General features: G+C 43.9%; 2 protein-coding genes across 10 annotated transcripts; both read left to right on the forward strand.

Moving 5' to 3' along the window:
- The first annotated feature begins 457 nt into the window (after positions 1 to 457).
- LOC133846233 (glycerol kinase) lies at positions 458 to 7,488 on the forward strand. 6 transcript variants are annotated; one of them, XM_062281061.1, is made up of 3 exons: positions 458 to 761; positions 5,231 to 5,857; positions 5,924 to 7,488. In XM_062281061.1, the coding sequence occupies exons 1-3, from the start codon at positions 752 to 754 to the stop codon at positions 7,030 to 7,032; spliced, it is 1,746 nt and encodes a 581-aa protein (XP_062137045.1). In that variant the 5' UTR covers positions 458 to 751; the 3' UTR covers positions 7,033 to 7,488. The 6 variants fall into 6 exon arrangements, with proteins under 6 accessions (XP_062137045.1, XP_062137048.1, XP_062137043.1 ...); XM_062281064.1 differs by lacking the exon at positions 458 to 761 and adding an exon at positions 1,236 to 1,370; XM_062281059.1 differs by lacking the exon at positions 458 to 761 and adding an exon at positions 3,212 to 3,347.
- Positions 7,489 to 9,127: 1,639 nt separating this feature from the next.
- Positions 9,128 to 15,483, forward strand: LOC133846232 (uncharacterized). 4 transcript variants are annotated; one of them, XM_062281055.1, is made up of 5 exons: positions 9,128 to 10,622; positions 11,986 to 12,155; positions 12,217 to 12,279; positions 12,352 to 12,535; positions 12,598 to 15,483. In XM_062281055.1, the coding sequence occupies exons 1-5, from the start codon at positions 9,740 to 9,742 to the stop codon at positions 14,937 to 14,939; spliced, it is 3,642 nt and encodes a 1,213-aa protein (XP_062137039.1). In that variant the 5' UTR covers positions 9,128 to 9,739; the 3' UTR covers positions 14,940 to 15,483. The 4 variants fall into 4 exon arrangements, with proteins under 4 accessions (XP_062137039.1, XP_062137040.1, XP_062137041.1 ...); XM_062281056.1 differs by having other exon boundaries at positions 9,129 to 10,622; positions 12,601 to 15,483; XM_062281057.1 differs by lacking the exon at positions 9,128 to 10,622 and adding an exon at positions 11,381 to 11,908 and having other exon boundaries at positions 12,598 to 15,482.
- The last annotated feature ends 53 nt before the right edge of the window (positions 15,484 to 15,536 follow it).

Here is a 15,536-nt window from a genome sequence, read left to right on the forward strand (position 1 = left end):
CAATTCATTTTTGTGTTTGTGCTTCTGTCGGTAGTTATAGATTAAAATGAAACATTTTGAAAAACTATTGCCGCGCTGAAGTAGTTCTCTCAGCAGTTGCACAACTGTTCTCTAACAAGAACGCAAGCGCACTTTTGTTGACTTTTCAGTTCAACTGTGTGACCAAAAACATGTTGATTTTTTCATTTCACTAGGTTCGCATTAAAAGAACACTTTTTGTTGACCAAATTGCTTAAGTGTACATCTTAAATTACTTATAAAGACACTCAAATGTTAAAACAACTATTACAAGCACATGGTCTTAAGATTGTTTTGAAAATCAGTTAATTTTAAGTGTAACCAGCTTAACCTGTGCCGGTGTTATTTTATGGTATATTTTTCGACGTAAAACTAGACTTTATTCTTATTGGACTTGTGGTCACCCTGCAGTGCAGCAAGAAAAAAGGGGCTCGTCAAGTCTGGCTGAAATTTGAATTGATAAAGCCAAAATATTTATTGAGGAACTGAATTACTCATGGTGCTGAAAGCCAATAAAGACCCTGGTTGCTACCAACGTGTGTGCAGCTTGTTGATGCATCTGCCACAAATATTCGTTATCAGCAGATAAAAGTATACGAAAGTGAAAATCGCGCGTTTGACTAAGTGTGTGTGTTTGCGAACCGGCTCACGTGTTGTTTTGTTGTTGTCTATACCCGGCGCGTTGTAAATAAAAAAAAGTTTGGGCGCCGCTATCGCGAACAGAGCTACAAATATGGAAAGATGTAAGATAATATTTATGTAGATAAAACTGTGCTAATTACAAAATATGTAGTAAACATGCAATGCAAAGATAAACATTTATTTGGCTACAGTAGCTGATGTGTGCCGTTGTGACGTCATCAGTGCAAACAAACCGACCAATCGGCATGCAGCTTTGAGGGGCTTGTCCATTGCCATTAGTATGCACACACAAACATACATATACGTATAAATACATACGTACTACATATTTGAATGTATGTACGTATTTGTGTATGTGGGTCTATTGATTTTTTCGTCAAGTTTCATCACGTGCTACGCGCCTACACATGCTGCTTTCACTGCCTCACAGCATAATCTCTCCCTCTCTCGCTCGCTCGCTCATTGTCTTATCGCGTCTGCTCTCAGTGAGATCAGTCGACGCCGTCGCCCACTTATTGCCCCCAGCCATCAATACGGTTGTGTTTCAGTTGAGTTCAGTTTGTCGCCAACGTTGTGAGCGGTCAGAACAACGCGGAAGTTAATAAAGTCTTTTAATGTGCATATTTGTGTGTGTCGTGCGACTATAATTATATTGTAAATTTAATTTACGTAACTCATTGCCCATTGGCTGCTGCGCATTGTAAATATAAGTATGTGAGACTCGTGTGTACTTAACATGTAATTATAATTACTAGCGAGCATGTTTGTGCGCGTTGCAACATGTCTGCCAAGAGTGGCGCCAACTTACAGACTTACACAGACAATGAGTGTATTCACCTTTGACCTAGGCAAACTGATAACTACTTACTTTACTGCGACTTGTTGCCACCCGCACAATTCTAAAGTTTTTCGCTAACATTCTCGTCTCGTTATCAGGTAATCAGCATATGTTCGTGTCACAGCAATAATCACAACAACATCGGGAATTCTAATTGTTGTAGTAATCGATGTCTTGTCATATGATACGATGACAAGCGAACAATTTGTTTACTCAGTGACCTTTGCGCCAACAAAACGAATGCTTACAATGCAATTTACACACATGAAAGCAAACAGTTTGTTGACCTACCTGTTTATATACCCGATATATATATATATATATCTGCCCTTAATCCCATCGTTGTTTATCTGTGATTTTGTTGTGCATTCGATTGTTCCATTAAGTAAATGCAATTCTGATGTTGACATACATATCGACTAGAAGATACCCTGTTAAATGCACAAATTTTATTCATATACCCCACTAGTCTAGTTTGAAAAGTTAGGATATTTTGTTGTTGATGTTTATGTGTCGCAATCTGATTGGTTATGCGATTCATTTTTTGTTTTCTTTTTGTATATTTAGCATTTTTGAACCTTTTTGAATTGAATATTAATGAAATCGCAACCGGCACATCAACGTTGCATAAAGCGGACTTAATTCCGTAAATTTCCATTCGACGCTACCGTAGCCACCAGCTATAAGATATTTCTGATACCAAATGGAATACCAATTTATTTATAGCTTCATGAAAAGCTGAATGAACGCACACGCACTTTTCACACACTCACTTCTCTGAAATAGAATTTTGTCTTTGAAGAAATGATGAAATTTCGTTTAATTATGTGCTCATTATATGCAAATGTTCATTGTTTATCAACAATTTAGCATATAAATGCCATTGCAATTTATTTATACATATTTTGGCAACAATTTTCATTGAAAAACTGGCACACTGTGTGCTATAATTATGACAACAAGTCAAGTGGTAAACATAAAAATAAATTTTGTAATTTATTACAACTAAGAAAGATGCAAAAATTGCTGTAGTAATAAATTAAACGAATTTAATTAGTGTTTGACAAAAAATTTCCATGGAAATTTTGACACACTGTAATTGTGTTGGCGCTGAAAAGATAGAGAGAAAGAGACAGAGAGATAGCGAGAGATTTCTAATAATAACTTTAGGAATTTATGACAAAATATCCGAATAAAACGCTACGATTGCAGTTGCAATAAACTGTCTAATTTATTTACTTAACTCGCAAGTAGTGCTTAATATTGTTGTTGACATTGAAAAGAGTTTGACGCGAGAGCAATGAGAGCAATAAAATATATGATTGCTTATCGCGACTGCTGTTCGAGTGTTGCTCGATTTATGGCAGGCACTGTGTGCGTATGCAAAATGTGTGCTTGAAATGTCAAGGTCAGACAAACCAAGCCAAATTAACCCAGCCACCCACTTGGCGAGACAGTTTGCTGCCCCCAATCAGACTATATTCATTCCCATTCCCAATACCTAACCCAACCGGCTTCTAGCTTGTCTTATCAGCTGTTTTCCCCACGTTTAATCGAGAGACATTTCTTTTGTTTTCGCCTTCGTCGTTGTCGTCGTGTCGATAATCGCTTGGTTGTGTTTGTTTTCAATGCAGTCCGAAAGCTGTCTAAACATATACACAAATAAGTATCTTTATCTGTGTATCGGTAGCTGTTGCTGTTGCTGTAAATGTATCGGTGAGCGAGCGCATGACACGCCTTCGTTTTGATAGCCAACACTTCAGTTATTTCAGCTACCTTTGCGAGACGTTCAGATACTTTTTGGCGCTTGACTTGAACGGATGTCGCGAGGGGTTTACCCAACAATATAGTAAATACGAACGCAACGTGTCTCTCTCTCTCTCTCGTTCCAAGTGTATAGCTGTTATCAGTCTTATCAAACACAACAACAGCATGTATGTGAACTTAAAAGTTAATTCATAAAATGCCGCTGTGGCCATCATAAATTCAAAATAGATTTATAAGTTTATAAACATATATATTTTATGCTCGATCGCATATCGTTAATTGCCGCTGATCTCTTACAGACGCCTTATCAAAATACTGTGTGTGCTTATCAATTAGACGTGCTAACTACCTGATTAATCGCGGCTATTAACGGAAAATTACAAAATACACACATTAAAGCTCGGACTTATTGCTTGACTTTCAAATAGACTTTGACGCGGACATGAACTGAATTCGAACTAAGACGTGAACTCAAACACAGACTCAGATACTCAGAATCCGACTCAGAATCCAACTCAGACCCGTATTTTTTTGTATTCGTACTCATTATTCGTATTTCCACTCGAGAGTCGCGCTGACGCATTTCCAGCTACAGCAAAAATCATTAAATTTTATTATGTTCATTGTGTTATTTTTTTTTTTGTGCTATTAGTTTATTGGATGGGCATACGCCACTGTAAATAATTGACAAAACTCCATCATATGCTTCTAATCTACATAAATACTCGCAAAAAAAAAACGTATATTTGTTGTTTTAAAAATAACGCGATAACAAATATTTGCCAAAGCGTTCGAATGAGTGATTGTGTTTGTGTGCTTGTGTATTCGTGTGTGTGTGTGTGTGTGTGGGAAGTGTGTCTGTGTGTGAGGAGGGCTCGACCGTAAAACGAGCAAAGCTTCGGGGCTTGCCTGCCCCCTCGAACAGTACAAAAGTCCAAAACAAACAAGTGTATTATGACAGTGTTGCACTAGCAAATACCCTAAGTTCAGTGTAAACAAACTGCTTACATTCCAGCGTGCTGATGCTGCAAGCAGTGCTTAAACTGCCAAGCAGTTCGTTTTCATCTACGAGCTGTGAACTGCTTGTTTGATCTTAGTTGCTGAATTTTAAAATGATTTGGTAACTGTTTTTATTGTTAAACCAAAATTCAAAAATATTACACTATGCAAGCTAAAAGGTAGTTGTTTGGTTAATTTGCAATAACTTACTGATGCAAAATATTAAATATCATTGACGTTATTATAGATTTTTGAAATCCTTTGAAAGTTATTTTGACACTACATTAAAAAAAAAATAAAAAGTAAGGTTCATTAAGTATGTTTTTCTAATAGCGTCTTTTGTATGCTTATATTGTATGAAGCTTGACACAAATTATAAATTTAAAAATTGAACATTTCTCAAAGATTCTTTATTTTTAATTTTTATTGATCAAATATAAAACATAGTATATAGTATTATATAAAACACACATTTACCTAGAAATTTTGGATAATTTGTCATTTTATAAATTTATAATTTTAATCTATACTTAGTTTTAAAACTGTTTTCCACTGTGATTGCAACAAGTCGAAACAACCTAATTGAGGCAAAAGTGTGCAGAGTGTTTAAGAACAAATACAAACAGCTGCGAAATGTGTACTGCAAATTAATTAGCGAAAAAAAGTTTTAAGTTAAGATCGTATCGCATTTAGTGTGCATAGAGGGAGAGAGAACAGACTTTTCTGTATTTCATTGTTTTTTTGCAGGTAAACTCATTTGGACTTTTATACCGATAACAATTTAACGATACGTCGCGTTTTCTTATCTCAGTGGCGTCGTCTCTGATAAGGACACAACACTGCTATTTTCGATTTCCGCAATAAAAACTATTTTTATGTAATCGCCGCGTTAATTGCTCTCAATGTGAATCTTAACCCATGGCTAATATGCATTTATATTTTCTCTTTTTTAATCCATCTTTGCAGTCAGCATGTCTGGCATCAATTTACCATCGTCCAGTGCCGAAGTTCCGTTCCGGACCAGTGAGCAGCGCAAGATGTCCTTCAGCGAGAATCCTTGCGGTCTCGTTGGCGTCATCGATGAGGGAACGAAGACCATCACGTTCTCCGTGTACACAACGCCCGACTTCAAGGAGATTGCGTCGCATAGCGTTGAGCTGAGCATTATTACGCCACAAGATGGTTGGTATGAACAGGATCCCATGGAGATGATGAATTCGATCAATCATTGCGCCAAGGAGTCGCTCAAAGAGATCGAGAAGAAGGGCTACTCGGTGAGCGATATCGCAAGCGTGGGGATTACGAATCAGCGTGAGACGACAATTGTTTGGGATGCGGTCACAGGCAAGCCGCTGTACAATGCCATCGTCTGGAAGGATATTCGCACATCGACCACCGTCGAGAAGATACTCGCCAAGGTGGGAGATCCGAATCATTTCAAGGAGACCACAGGCTTGCCGATCTCCACGTATTTCTCGGCGCTGAAGATCAAATGGTTGAACGACAATGTGCCCGCAGTAAAGCAGGCGATCAAAAAGAATCGCTGTAAAGCGGGAACTGTGGACAGCTGGATCATCTGGAATCTGACGAATGGTGAGTAAACTTCACTTTAATGATTCAGATACCATTCAACTAATTGTTGTTGTGTTACTTTAACAGGTGGTCTGCACATCACGGATGTGACGAATGCTTCGCGTACGCTCCTCATGAATCTGTGCACTCAGAATTGGGATCCTGTGCTGTTGCGCACCTTTGGCATCGAGCAAGAGATGCTGCCACGCATTCACAGCTGCTCGGAGATCTTTGGCAAGGTGACGAACGATCGCAGTGCCTTGCAGGGCATCGTCATCAGCGGAATTCTGGGCAACCAGCAGGCATCGCTGCTGGGCCAGATGTGCGTCAAACCCGGCCAGACGAAGAACACATATCGTTCCGGATGTTTTCTGCTCTGCAACACGGGTTACCAGCCGGTGTTCTCGCGTCACGGCATGCTCACCACTGTGGCCTACAAATTGGGCCCCAAATCTCCCACTGTCTTTGCGCTGGAAGGTTCGGTTTCGGTGGCTGGACATGCGCTCTCCTGGCTGCAGAACAAGGTGCGACTGCTACCCGACTCGAGGGAGGCGGAGAAGTATGCAGACATGGTGCCAACGTCGGGTGATGTTTACTTTGTGCCAGCGTTCACGGGATTGTATGCGCCATACTGGAGTCAGAATGCGCGTGGCATCATCATCGGACTGACGCAGTTCACGCGCAAGAATCACATTGTGCGTGCGGCGCTGGAGAGCATCTGCTTCCAGACACGCGACATTCTGGAGTGCATGCACCAGGAGTGCGGCTATGAGATCAATAAGATCCATGCCGATGGCAAGCTGACCACAAACAATCTGTTGATGCAACTGCAAGCGGATACCGCTGGTCTGCCCATCTTTCGCTCTCAGCTGACCGACTCGACGGCCTTTGGTGCGGCCATGTGTGCCGCCCATGCCGAGGGCATTAATCTCTGCCGCTTTGAGCCCGAGCGACGATACTACGAGAATGTCCATTACGACACATTTTTGCCCACAACAACGGTGGCGGAACGTGAGGAGCGCTATGGCAAATGGAAACGGGCCGTGGAGCGTTGTCTGGGCTGGGTGATCAAACAGAAGAAGACCAAGACAAATACAGCTGCCTATCATCGAATGTTGTCATCGCTGCCCGCCAGCATTTTCATCATGAGCAGCTTTGCCATGCTGGTGCACTCGGTGGCCTCGGTCAAGCCGTAGACTAGACTTTGACAAGCTGCAAGCTGTTGGCTTTAAGCTCAAGCTGCCTTCTACTACTGTGTCCACCTGGAGGTGTTCCTTCTTAAGACAGGATTCCATGACGCGTGCATCGATGCTTTCGGTTGTGATATTGATTACTTTCAAGTGATTCCCCCCCTTAAAAACAAAATTGTAGATACTTAGTTGAAAGATGTTAAATAAGACAGGAGCACAAGCCTCTCTATATATTCCCTTGCCATCTATATACATATATATATCGGTTTACGTACTTTAAAATACATTTATTGAGGCGTGTACTTATCTAATCGTCTGTGTTTCTTCTGTGTTGCATATTTGATTCAATTCACAATTGTACATAAACACAATATGCATTAAGTAGCTGTAAAGTAAAAAAAAAAAAATAACAAATTAATATATCTGTATATATATATTTGTGTGTTTATTGACAAACGCAAATTCTTGACTTAACTATGTATTACTTAAGTAATCGGGTGCTTCACAAAATCAAATAAAAGCATAGTACAGTGAAGTCACGCTGTTATCAACATATTCCTCGAAACGAAAATCCAGTCAATAAATTATTTATTGAAATGTTCAAGAAAAGCTCGTGTCGTGTGTTCACTGTGGCATAATACTACACATAACATAACATAATACCCTACTACCATCATTATCAACAACGGAAATGTCAAAATAACTGCAATAATCTGCTGATTAATCGACTCATGGAGTCCAAAGGGGTGTGCGCGTCATACTGTGTGTGTGAGTGTGTGTGTGTGCGTAATGGGAGTAGTACCAGGTGATATCTCTAAGCAGATAACTAACTCATTCGAGGTGCGTCTGTGGTAAGCACCATATCGAGATATGTAGTAGAATGGCTTAACTACCGATAGACATTGCCTAATCCCTAAACGAAGTGGGCAAAGCTCTATAAAGCGCTTCATTCGACCTCCTCTGTAAGCTCTTTATGGTATTTAATTAGACTTTACTACTACACTTTACTGTAGAGAGTAAACTACGCGGTCTTATTCTATAAAATAATCTATTGTTCGGTTATTGAAAGTTTGAAGGCTTACTCGTCTTTTGTATAACAATTTTTAACTTGATTAAGAGTTTGCAAAATTTTAAATTTTAATGGATATATGAATAATAAATAATAATCAAGTACATAAATATGGACAGGTTTCTCAAGCTCTAGAGAACGCCTTGTAAACTGATAAAATACTGTATAATAACATAGTTAATGTAGTTTATCCTATAATTCTTCAGCTTATCAGTTCCTCTAGAAATCTGTCAAAGGTTTTTTCTACAGTTCCATTGCTGGAAGCTTTGTTTATGGTAGGATCGAAATTTTTCATAGTCAGTTTTCAATACTTTTCAGATACGCAAATTCCGAGTTGAAGAAATTTATCTCTATCATATCATATCAAATTTATCATATACCAAAATTTCATCTTTATAATTATATTTTATGCAACATTTTTCTGAAACAACTTTTGATTATTCTAACTATCCATTGCCAAAATATTCGCTTCTTTGCTCCCTTTGATGTCGATCTCATTCAGCTGTTCCTCTTAGGCACTTGCGCCTGTAGCCTGGTGCCTGTTGCCGGTGCTCATTTAAATTGGTTCTACAGATTGCCTTACAAACTACACACACACACATACGCACGCAAGGCATTCTCACACATTGCGTTCATATGCATAAGGAGGGGTACGAACTCACACGCACATTAACAATAACAGCAACTAGTTGCTTAGGCTTCACTCAGGTAGCACGCAGGTAACAAGAGCCAATGCGATACTCTCGTACCCACAAAAACAACAACAAAAACACACAAAGAAATTGATTTTCACTGTGCTCTGCGTCGCGTCTACACCTTCAGAATTTTTACTGAATCAGTGCAGCTATAGCAACAACAACACGAACAGCAGAGAGGAGTTACAGCAAGAGCAACAACAACAACAGCAAACATAGCAAATGCGGTCAAGAACCGGAATTCATTTGAAGTTTCTGGCGCGCACCTTTTGCCGCCGCGCTCTTCAGCTATGGAGTGCCTTGTGTATATGTGTGTGTGTGTGGGAGTGTGGAGTTGCAATTGAGAGAGCAGACACTCTCTCATTCTACAGGCGAAACAATCCTCGCAATGCGCCAAAGAACGTAAACTCTCTGTGTGTGTGTGAGCTTGGAGCATGCTCTCTCTGTGTCTTATACGTTTGTTTGTGTATTTGTGCAGCTCATAACGATCCTCGCAACATTTCAAAGAGATGCCAAAGCCTCAGTCGCCGCTCAACTTTAGTTGCGTTCACTTCGGTTTGCGTTTTCCGCGTTTCGCTTTGATTTTTGTGTCGATACGTTCTTTTCGATTTTGTTGTTGTTATTGTGTCTTTTTTGCCTTTTGTTTATGTTAATTTCGTTTTGTTGTTTGGCAATTTATTTTCGTGTGGTTTGCTTGCGACAGGCAAATAATATTATTGCCGCATGGGCAATAAATTTGATCGAATTTAACGTGAAATTGGAAGCGTGAGAAGACAAAGTTCCTTCTCCGTCTCGCACAACATGTTTGTGTGTCAGTGTCTGTGTGTGTGTGTGTGTCAGTGTGCGCCAGTGTGTGTGTGAGGCATTAATAAGCATTTGAAGTTGAAAGGGTCAAACCGGTTTAGTCAGCGCCAGTTGCCCCGCTGCCACTGCCACTGCCCAGTTAGTCATGGAGGCGAATGCAACAGCAACAACACCAACAACAACAGCAGCAGCAGCAACAACAGCGACATCCTTGCAACGTGTCGCCTCACAGGCGAGTCTCGTGCAGGCGGCACCAACGCATCACTATCATTATATACAATATCCGGCGCATTATCTGCAACAGCAACAGCAGCAACAACAACAAACAAATGGCAACTCTCCGGTTGCGCCACAGCAATGCCAATGTCCCTGCTCATGTGGTCGTGCCACAGCGTTGCAACAACAGCTGCCCCAACAGCAACAGCAGCAACAACAGCAGAATGCCTCCATGGCTGTGGCGGTGCTTGTGCATCAACAGACTTCGACGCCAGCACCGCAATCCACACTGAAGACGCAGTCGGCGCAATCGCTTCTCAATCATTCCTATCAAGCATTGCACGACGAGGAGCAACAGCAACAACAGTCTCCTACCAGGGAGCGCCTCAATCTCCCCCTGGACTCGTCGGTGGCCAGCTGTGACTGTGATCTCGAGTGCACTTGCCCCAATGGCAATGCCGCCTCCTCCTCGCTCGCCCAGCAGCAGCTGAAGCGTTCCCTGCTCGCGGATGCGATGCTCGGTGCCGATGAGATAACGGTCAGTGAATCGGACAACAACAGCACCATGATCAAGAAGAAGAAACAACGCTCGAATGGTGGCCATGGAGCGGGTCAGTTGCCATCAAAGTCACAGCCACCCACGGATAGCTGCAATGACATCTACCATGACACGGAACTGGAAGTTGTTGCCGCTGTTGCGGCTGCTGCGTCCGTCGGTGGAGGTTCCAAGTCGCAGGGACTGGACGACAATCGTCCGCCATTGCCGCCACGCCCACCGCCCAGGCCACGCAGCGCTGTCAATGGTTCCATAGGTAAGAATTTAGTCAACTGTTTAAATATGTAAAATAGTTCCTAATTAGGGAATTCCCGGAAATTGAATTTTTTAAATTTAAGAAAATATTTCTTATATGGTACAATATGTTAGATATTGGGATGAGATCCTTTAAAATATAAACTTTGTATTCTATTTTTGCCATTTGAGTTAATAGAACTAAAATGTCACAAATTTCCCCGATTTCATTATACTAAATTATATAACTCACTAAAAAAATAGTATAGCATTTTACGAAATGATATTACTTTGCTTGAACCAATCATTTCTATCCCTACTAACATTCTGTTTAGTATTTTTAATTCTTTGCGCATCTTCTGTGCTAAAAGACAGAATTTGTTTTCTTCTAAAAACTCTGTTAAATATTTTCAAACAGCTCTCAGCTTTTACCCTGAACATAAATATTTCATATATTTTGTAATATAGAGTGTTAATTTTTGTAGAAAGGTATTTCTTAAATAGTCATCGGTAAATTCAGAATTTCCTTCTTGAGTGAACCTTGAGTTTAATGCTGAAATCACAGTTCCCAGCGATAATCACAGTATTTGTTTGTGAATCATTCAATAAACAGCATCCGCATTGGCACAAAGCTCTCTCTCTCTCTAGGAATTTAAGCGCCTGCGCGCTCTTTGCTCTCGGATTTCCTCGTTGTTGTCTTTCGCTGTGTCCTGCACAGTTCCTCTCGGGATGTTTTCGTGATTGCAGGCACACTTCCTCCGAGGGTGGTTTGGGAAAACTGTGTTAATGTCAGTCGGGATTGAGTTGAGTTGACACCGTTCCGTTTTGTTCCGTTGCGTTGCGTGGCGTGACTGCAACGCACTCCCCCAAAGCACAGCTTCCGTGTCTTCCCCAACTCCCAAGCACCACCAAGCATCATCATCATCGTCATCTCCCAAGCACCCAGTCCAAGTTTCAGTTCGCGCAGCTGCCAGTCTCGAGGCATCTCAGCCAAACTTGTGTATAGATATTTTTCCGTCAAGTGAAAAGCACTCAACAAAAAAAAAACGTACCAGCAAAAAAAAAAATTCGTTTGTTTTGCATGGAAAATTCGACGCGAAAACGCCACGTTTAAACGTTTCAATGTTGTTGTAATCCTTGTGTGTCGTCCACTTCCGCATTGCTGCTAGTAATCCCCAAGAGCGACCATCAAAATGCATGGCTATCCGGTGATGCAGTTCGTGCAGTACAGCATGCCGCCGCCCTGCTCCTGGGTGCCAGCTCCACCGCCCACGAACACAGCGGAGGCACATCATCGCGGTTCCCTGGGTTAGAGCAGCTCCTAACTTTCCTTACTCACCTTTGTGTAAGCTCCCATGTTTATCAAACGCTCTTCTTTATTGCAGCACATCGTCATGGCGCTGGCATCAAGAAGTATGTGGTATGGTGCCTCATCTGTGGCGGCTTCAGTTGCCTGCTGGGCGTTCTCTTCCTGGGCGTCTATTTCCTGCTGCATTCCTACACCATCACCGTGGGCAACTTTGAGACAGTGCCCACCTTTGTGCCCGCCACGCTGGTGAGTCAATGTGAATACTCATCTACTTAACCCGTTGCTTAATTGCTATCTCTCCTCCCAGCTCATCCTCACAGGTGTCTGCATTATGAGTCTCGCCCGTCGTCGCAATCGCTATAGTTATCTGGTAAGTGCTCCGTTCTCAAAAGCACCTCATCCCTTATCTTTCCGTATTCCTAACCATATTTCCTTTTCGCAGATCAAACTATCCGGCGCCTGTGGCCTTGTCTCGGCCTTGACCTGCGCCCTGGTCACTGTGACGACCACTGTGCTGCATATGAGTCGTCTGCAAGCGCTGAGGGAATGCGAATACGCTCAAAAGACACGCACCTGCACCTGCTACTCAGATCTCATTGAATCTCAGGTGGATCGCGTGGACAAAGGTGAGTTCCAGCTCCGCTTACTGCAATCGGTTGTCCCGTAAACTAACTAAAACTGCTTTCAGAAGGCGTGCGCTTGGTCTTTGATTCGCTCTCCGACTGCGGCGTCGTCCATGGTTCCCTCTATTCCTGTCTGCGCGCTATCTTCGGCCTATCCGTTGCGGGCGTGCTCATCGCCGTCTTCAGCTGCATGCTCGTGTATCAGCTGCTTAGCCACGAGCGCAAGAAAATGTACTGGGAGCAGCTGGAGCTGCGTTGTCGCTCGCTCTACGCCAGCCAAGCGCCTCCTCCACATAGTCTGGGCGCCCTAACTGCGCCGGGTCGCATGCTGAACTGTCGCTGCTGTGAGCAGTGCCACGCCCATCGCCAGCTAACGCTGCCACTGCAGGCCACCGCCTATCCCTGGGATGAGGCAAGTGCAGCGGCTGCAGCAGCTGTGGCCGCCGGTGGCGCTGGCGCCGAACAACGTTTCTGGGCCACTCAGCCGCCGGGTAACTTTTATTCCCCCAATCCGGGTGGCAACGAGGAGCTCGTCAATGGCTGTCGTGGTGGGGGAAATGAGCGCGCCTCACGCAACAACAGCAGCGGATGGAGCTGGCCACGAATGCCGTGGCAACGCAATACGCCGGATGCAACGCGACGCTTTCGTCAAGCGGCCGCCAGTCCGGACTCCCAGTACGGGTTTAGTTCGGCCACAGCTGTGGCGGTAGCCGATGGCAATCAGATGCTCATCGAGGAACCGGCTGTGAATGGCAGTGGTGGCGCCTACAATGCCTTGCCGCCGCCCAATGCCTTGCCCTACGGTGTTTGGGGTCCCCCGCCTCCCTACAGTGATCCCAACAGTCCGGCGCGACGTGGCTACTACCAGTATCTACAGGCGAGCGCCTATTTGGCGGGCGGAAATGCTGCGGTCACGACCCTAATGCCCCAGCAGCTGCAGCAAGAGCAGCTGCAACAGTTGCAACAGCACCAGCAACAACAACATCAACAGCAGCAGCAACAACAGTTGTTGCCACAGCAGCTTGGGCAGCAGGCACGTGGAGCGGGTCATGCTGCGACCCTGGAGCGCATGGATGGCTTGAATGCTGGCATCACAAACGGCGGCGGCACTGCGTCCACGGTGAGCACTCGAAGTGTCGGTGTCACTGCTGCTGCCTACAAGTCCAAGGCGGTGGGCAATGGCGAGTACGAGAATACGCATTCGGACAGCGATGGATGCAACGGCTGGGAACGGGATCGTTGCTCGAATACACTGCCCACGCGTAAGCTTAAGAAGCGCATCATTGAGGCGGGCGCCAAGAGCATTGGACCGCAGAACAATGCGAACGCACAGCGTCCCAATGTGCAGCAGCTGTTTGCCTGTGAAATGGCCAGCAAGCAGCAAGAGTTGGAGTTGCAACCGTCGGAGCAGCAGCAGCTGGACGGACAGCAGACGGTGAACGGTGTGGAGAACAGCGGCTATCAGGATTCGAATGGTGCAATTGCCAAGGGTCAGGCTGCAGTGATTGGTACCGTGACTTCCGCGACAACAGTTGCTGCTGTGCAGCTGGAGGCTGCCGAGTCGGAGGTTTACTTTGCCGACGTGAGCAGCTGCTGCAACATGTCCGTCAAGAACGACAATTACTACGACAATGCAACGCAGCAACAGCAGCAGCGTCATCCGCATCCTCACCAGCATCAGCATCAACATCAGCACAGCAATTGCAGTCACAGCAGCAGTAATCTCAGCAACAGCAACAACAACAATGAGGATTATCTGGCGCAACGCTTTGGCAGGCGGGAACACTCCATCAGGAGTCGACTCCCCATACCGCAGACGTCTCGTCGGGAGAACGATGATGACGACTACGAGAGCTCGAATCTGAATATGCCGACGTTGAAGAGCGCCGCGTTGGAGCAGCAGCAACAGCAGCTGCAGAAGGACATCTCACGCCAGAGCATGTGTTCCGTCGAATCGGAGGCCAAGACTGAGTTCACCGATCTGTCGCCATCGACGCCTTGCACGCTGCTACCGCCGCCACCCGCCAGCTTTGCCAGCGATACGCCGTCCACAACGCCGGCTGCCAATTTTGTGGCATCGTTTCCCTACTCCTCGGAATCGCAATGCCTGGAAGCGCATCGTCGCTCCACTAAGAACATACACGAACTGCTGCTGGCGGGCAACAGTGGCGGAAGTGGCAACGATGCGACGCACTATGAGATCATCAACGATCGTGATCGTTATCAGCTGCAGCGCAGCGTTGGCGGCGGCAGCAGCAGCAGCAGTAGTAACAACAATAAGCACAAGTCCAAATCGAAGTCGCGTTCACGGGAGCAACTTGATATTTATGGCGCCGGCACAGAGCGCGCCGATTGGTCCGATAGCAGTGGCTGTGCAGCTCTGCGTGGCAGCAGCAAGCGATTGTGAGACGACGCTATCGAAGTCGAAATCGATATCGAACTCTTTGTCTAGGTTTCATTTGCATGTAAATGCGAGAGCGAGAGAGTTAAACCTTCATACACATTCACACACACACACACATACACTCCTGCGCACAGCAATTTGTTGGGCGCACTGTCTTCCTTATGATTTTGTGAACAAGATCGTCGCATTTGTAATGTTTGCCATCCAATACAGAAATCTAGTTAGTTTCGCGCTCTATCTGTCTCCCAATCTTTATAATGTATTAACTTAATCGCCCCTATTTTGCTTTAAATATTTTATGTAGCTGTACGTGTAGCGTACGTAAATCATATTGTAGCATTGAATTTTGAATGTTGAAACTGTAGCAACGAGATAATCTATGAATATTGAATAGTATATACAAATTATGTTACATTTACATATAGTTGCATTTATATATATTCATAAACAGACACACGCGTATAAAAATATATATTATATATATAGTTAGTTAAATGTTAGATTGCAAGTTAAATTTATTAAACAAATACACATGTATGTTTATGCAAAATCATTTTAACAACAAACAACATGTCAAGTGTTTTCGTATTTTTAAATTGG

Source organism: Drosophila sulfurigaster, chromosome 3 (genome assembly GCF_023558435.1).
Source record: "Drosophila sulfurigaster albostrigata strain 15112-1811.04 chromosome 3, ASM2355843v2, whole genome shotgun sequence".
Lineage (NCBI taxonomy): Eukaryota > Metazoa > Arthropoda > Insecta > Diptera > Drosophilidae > Drosophila > Drosophila sulfurigaster.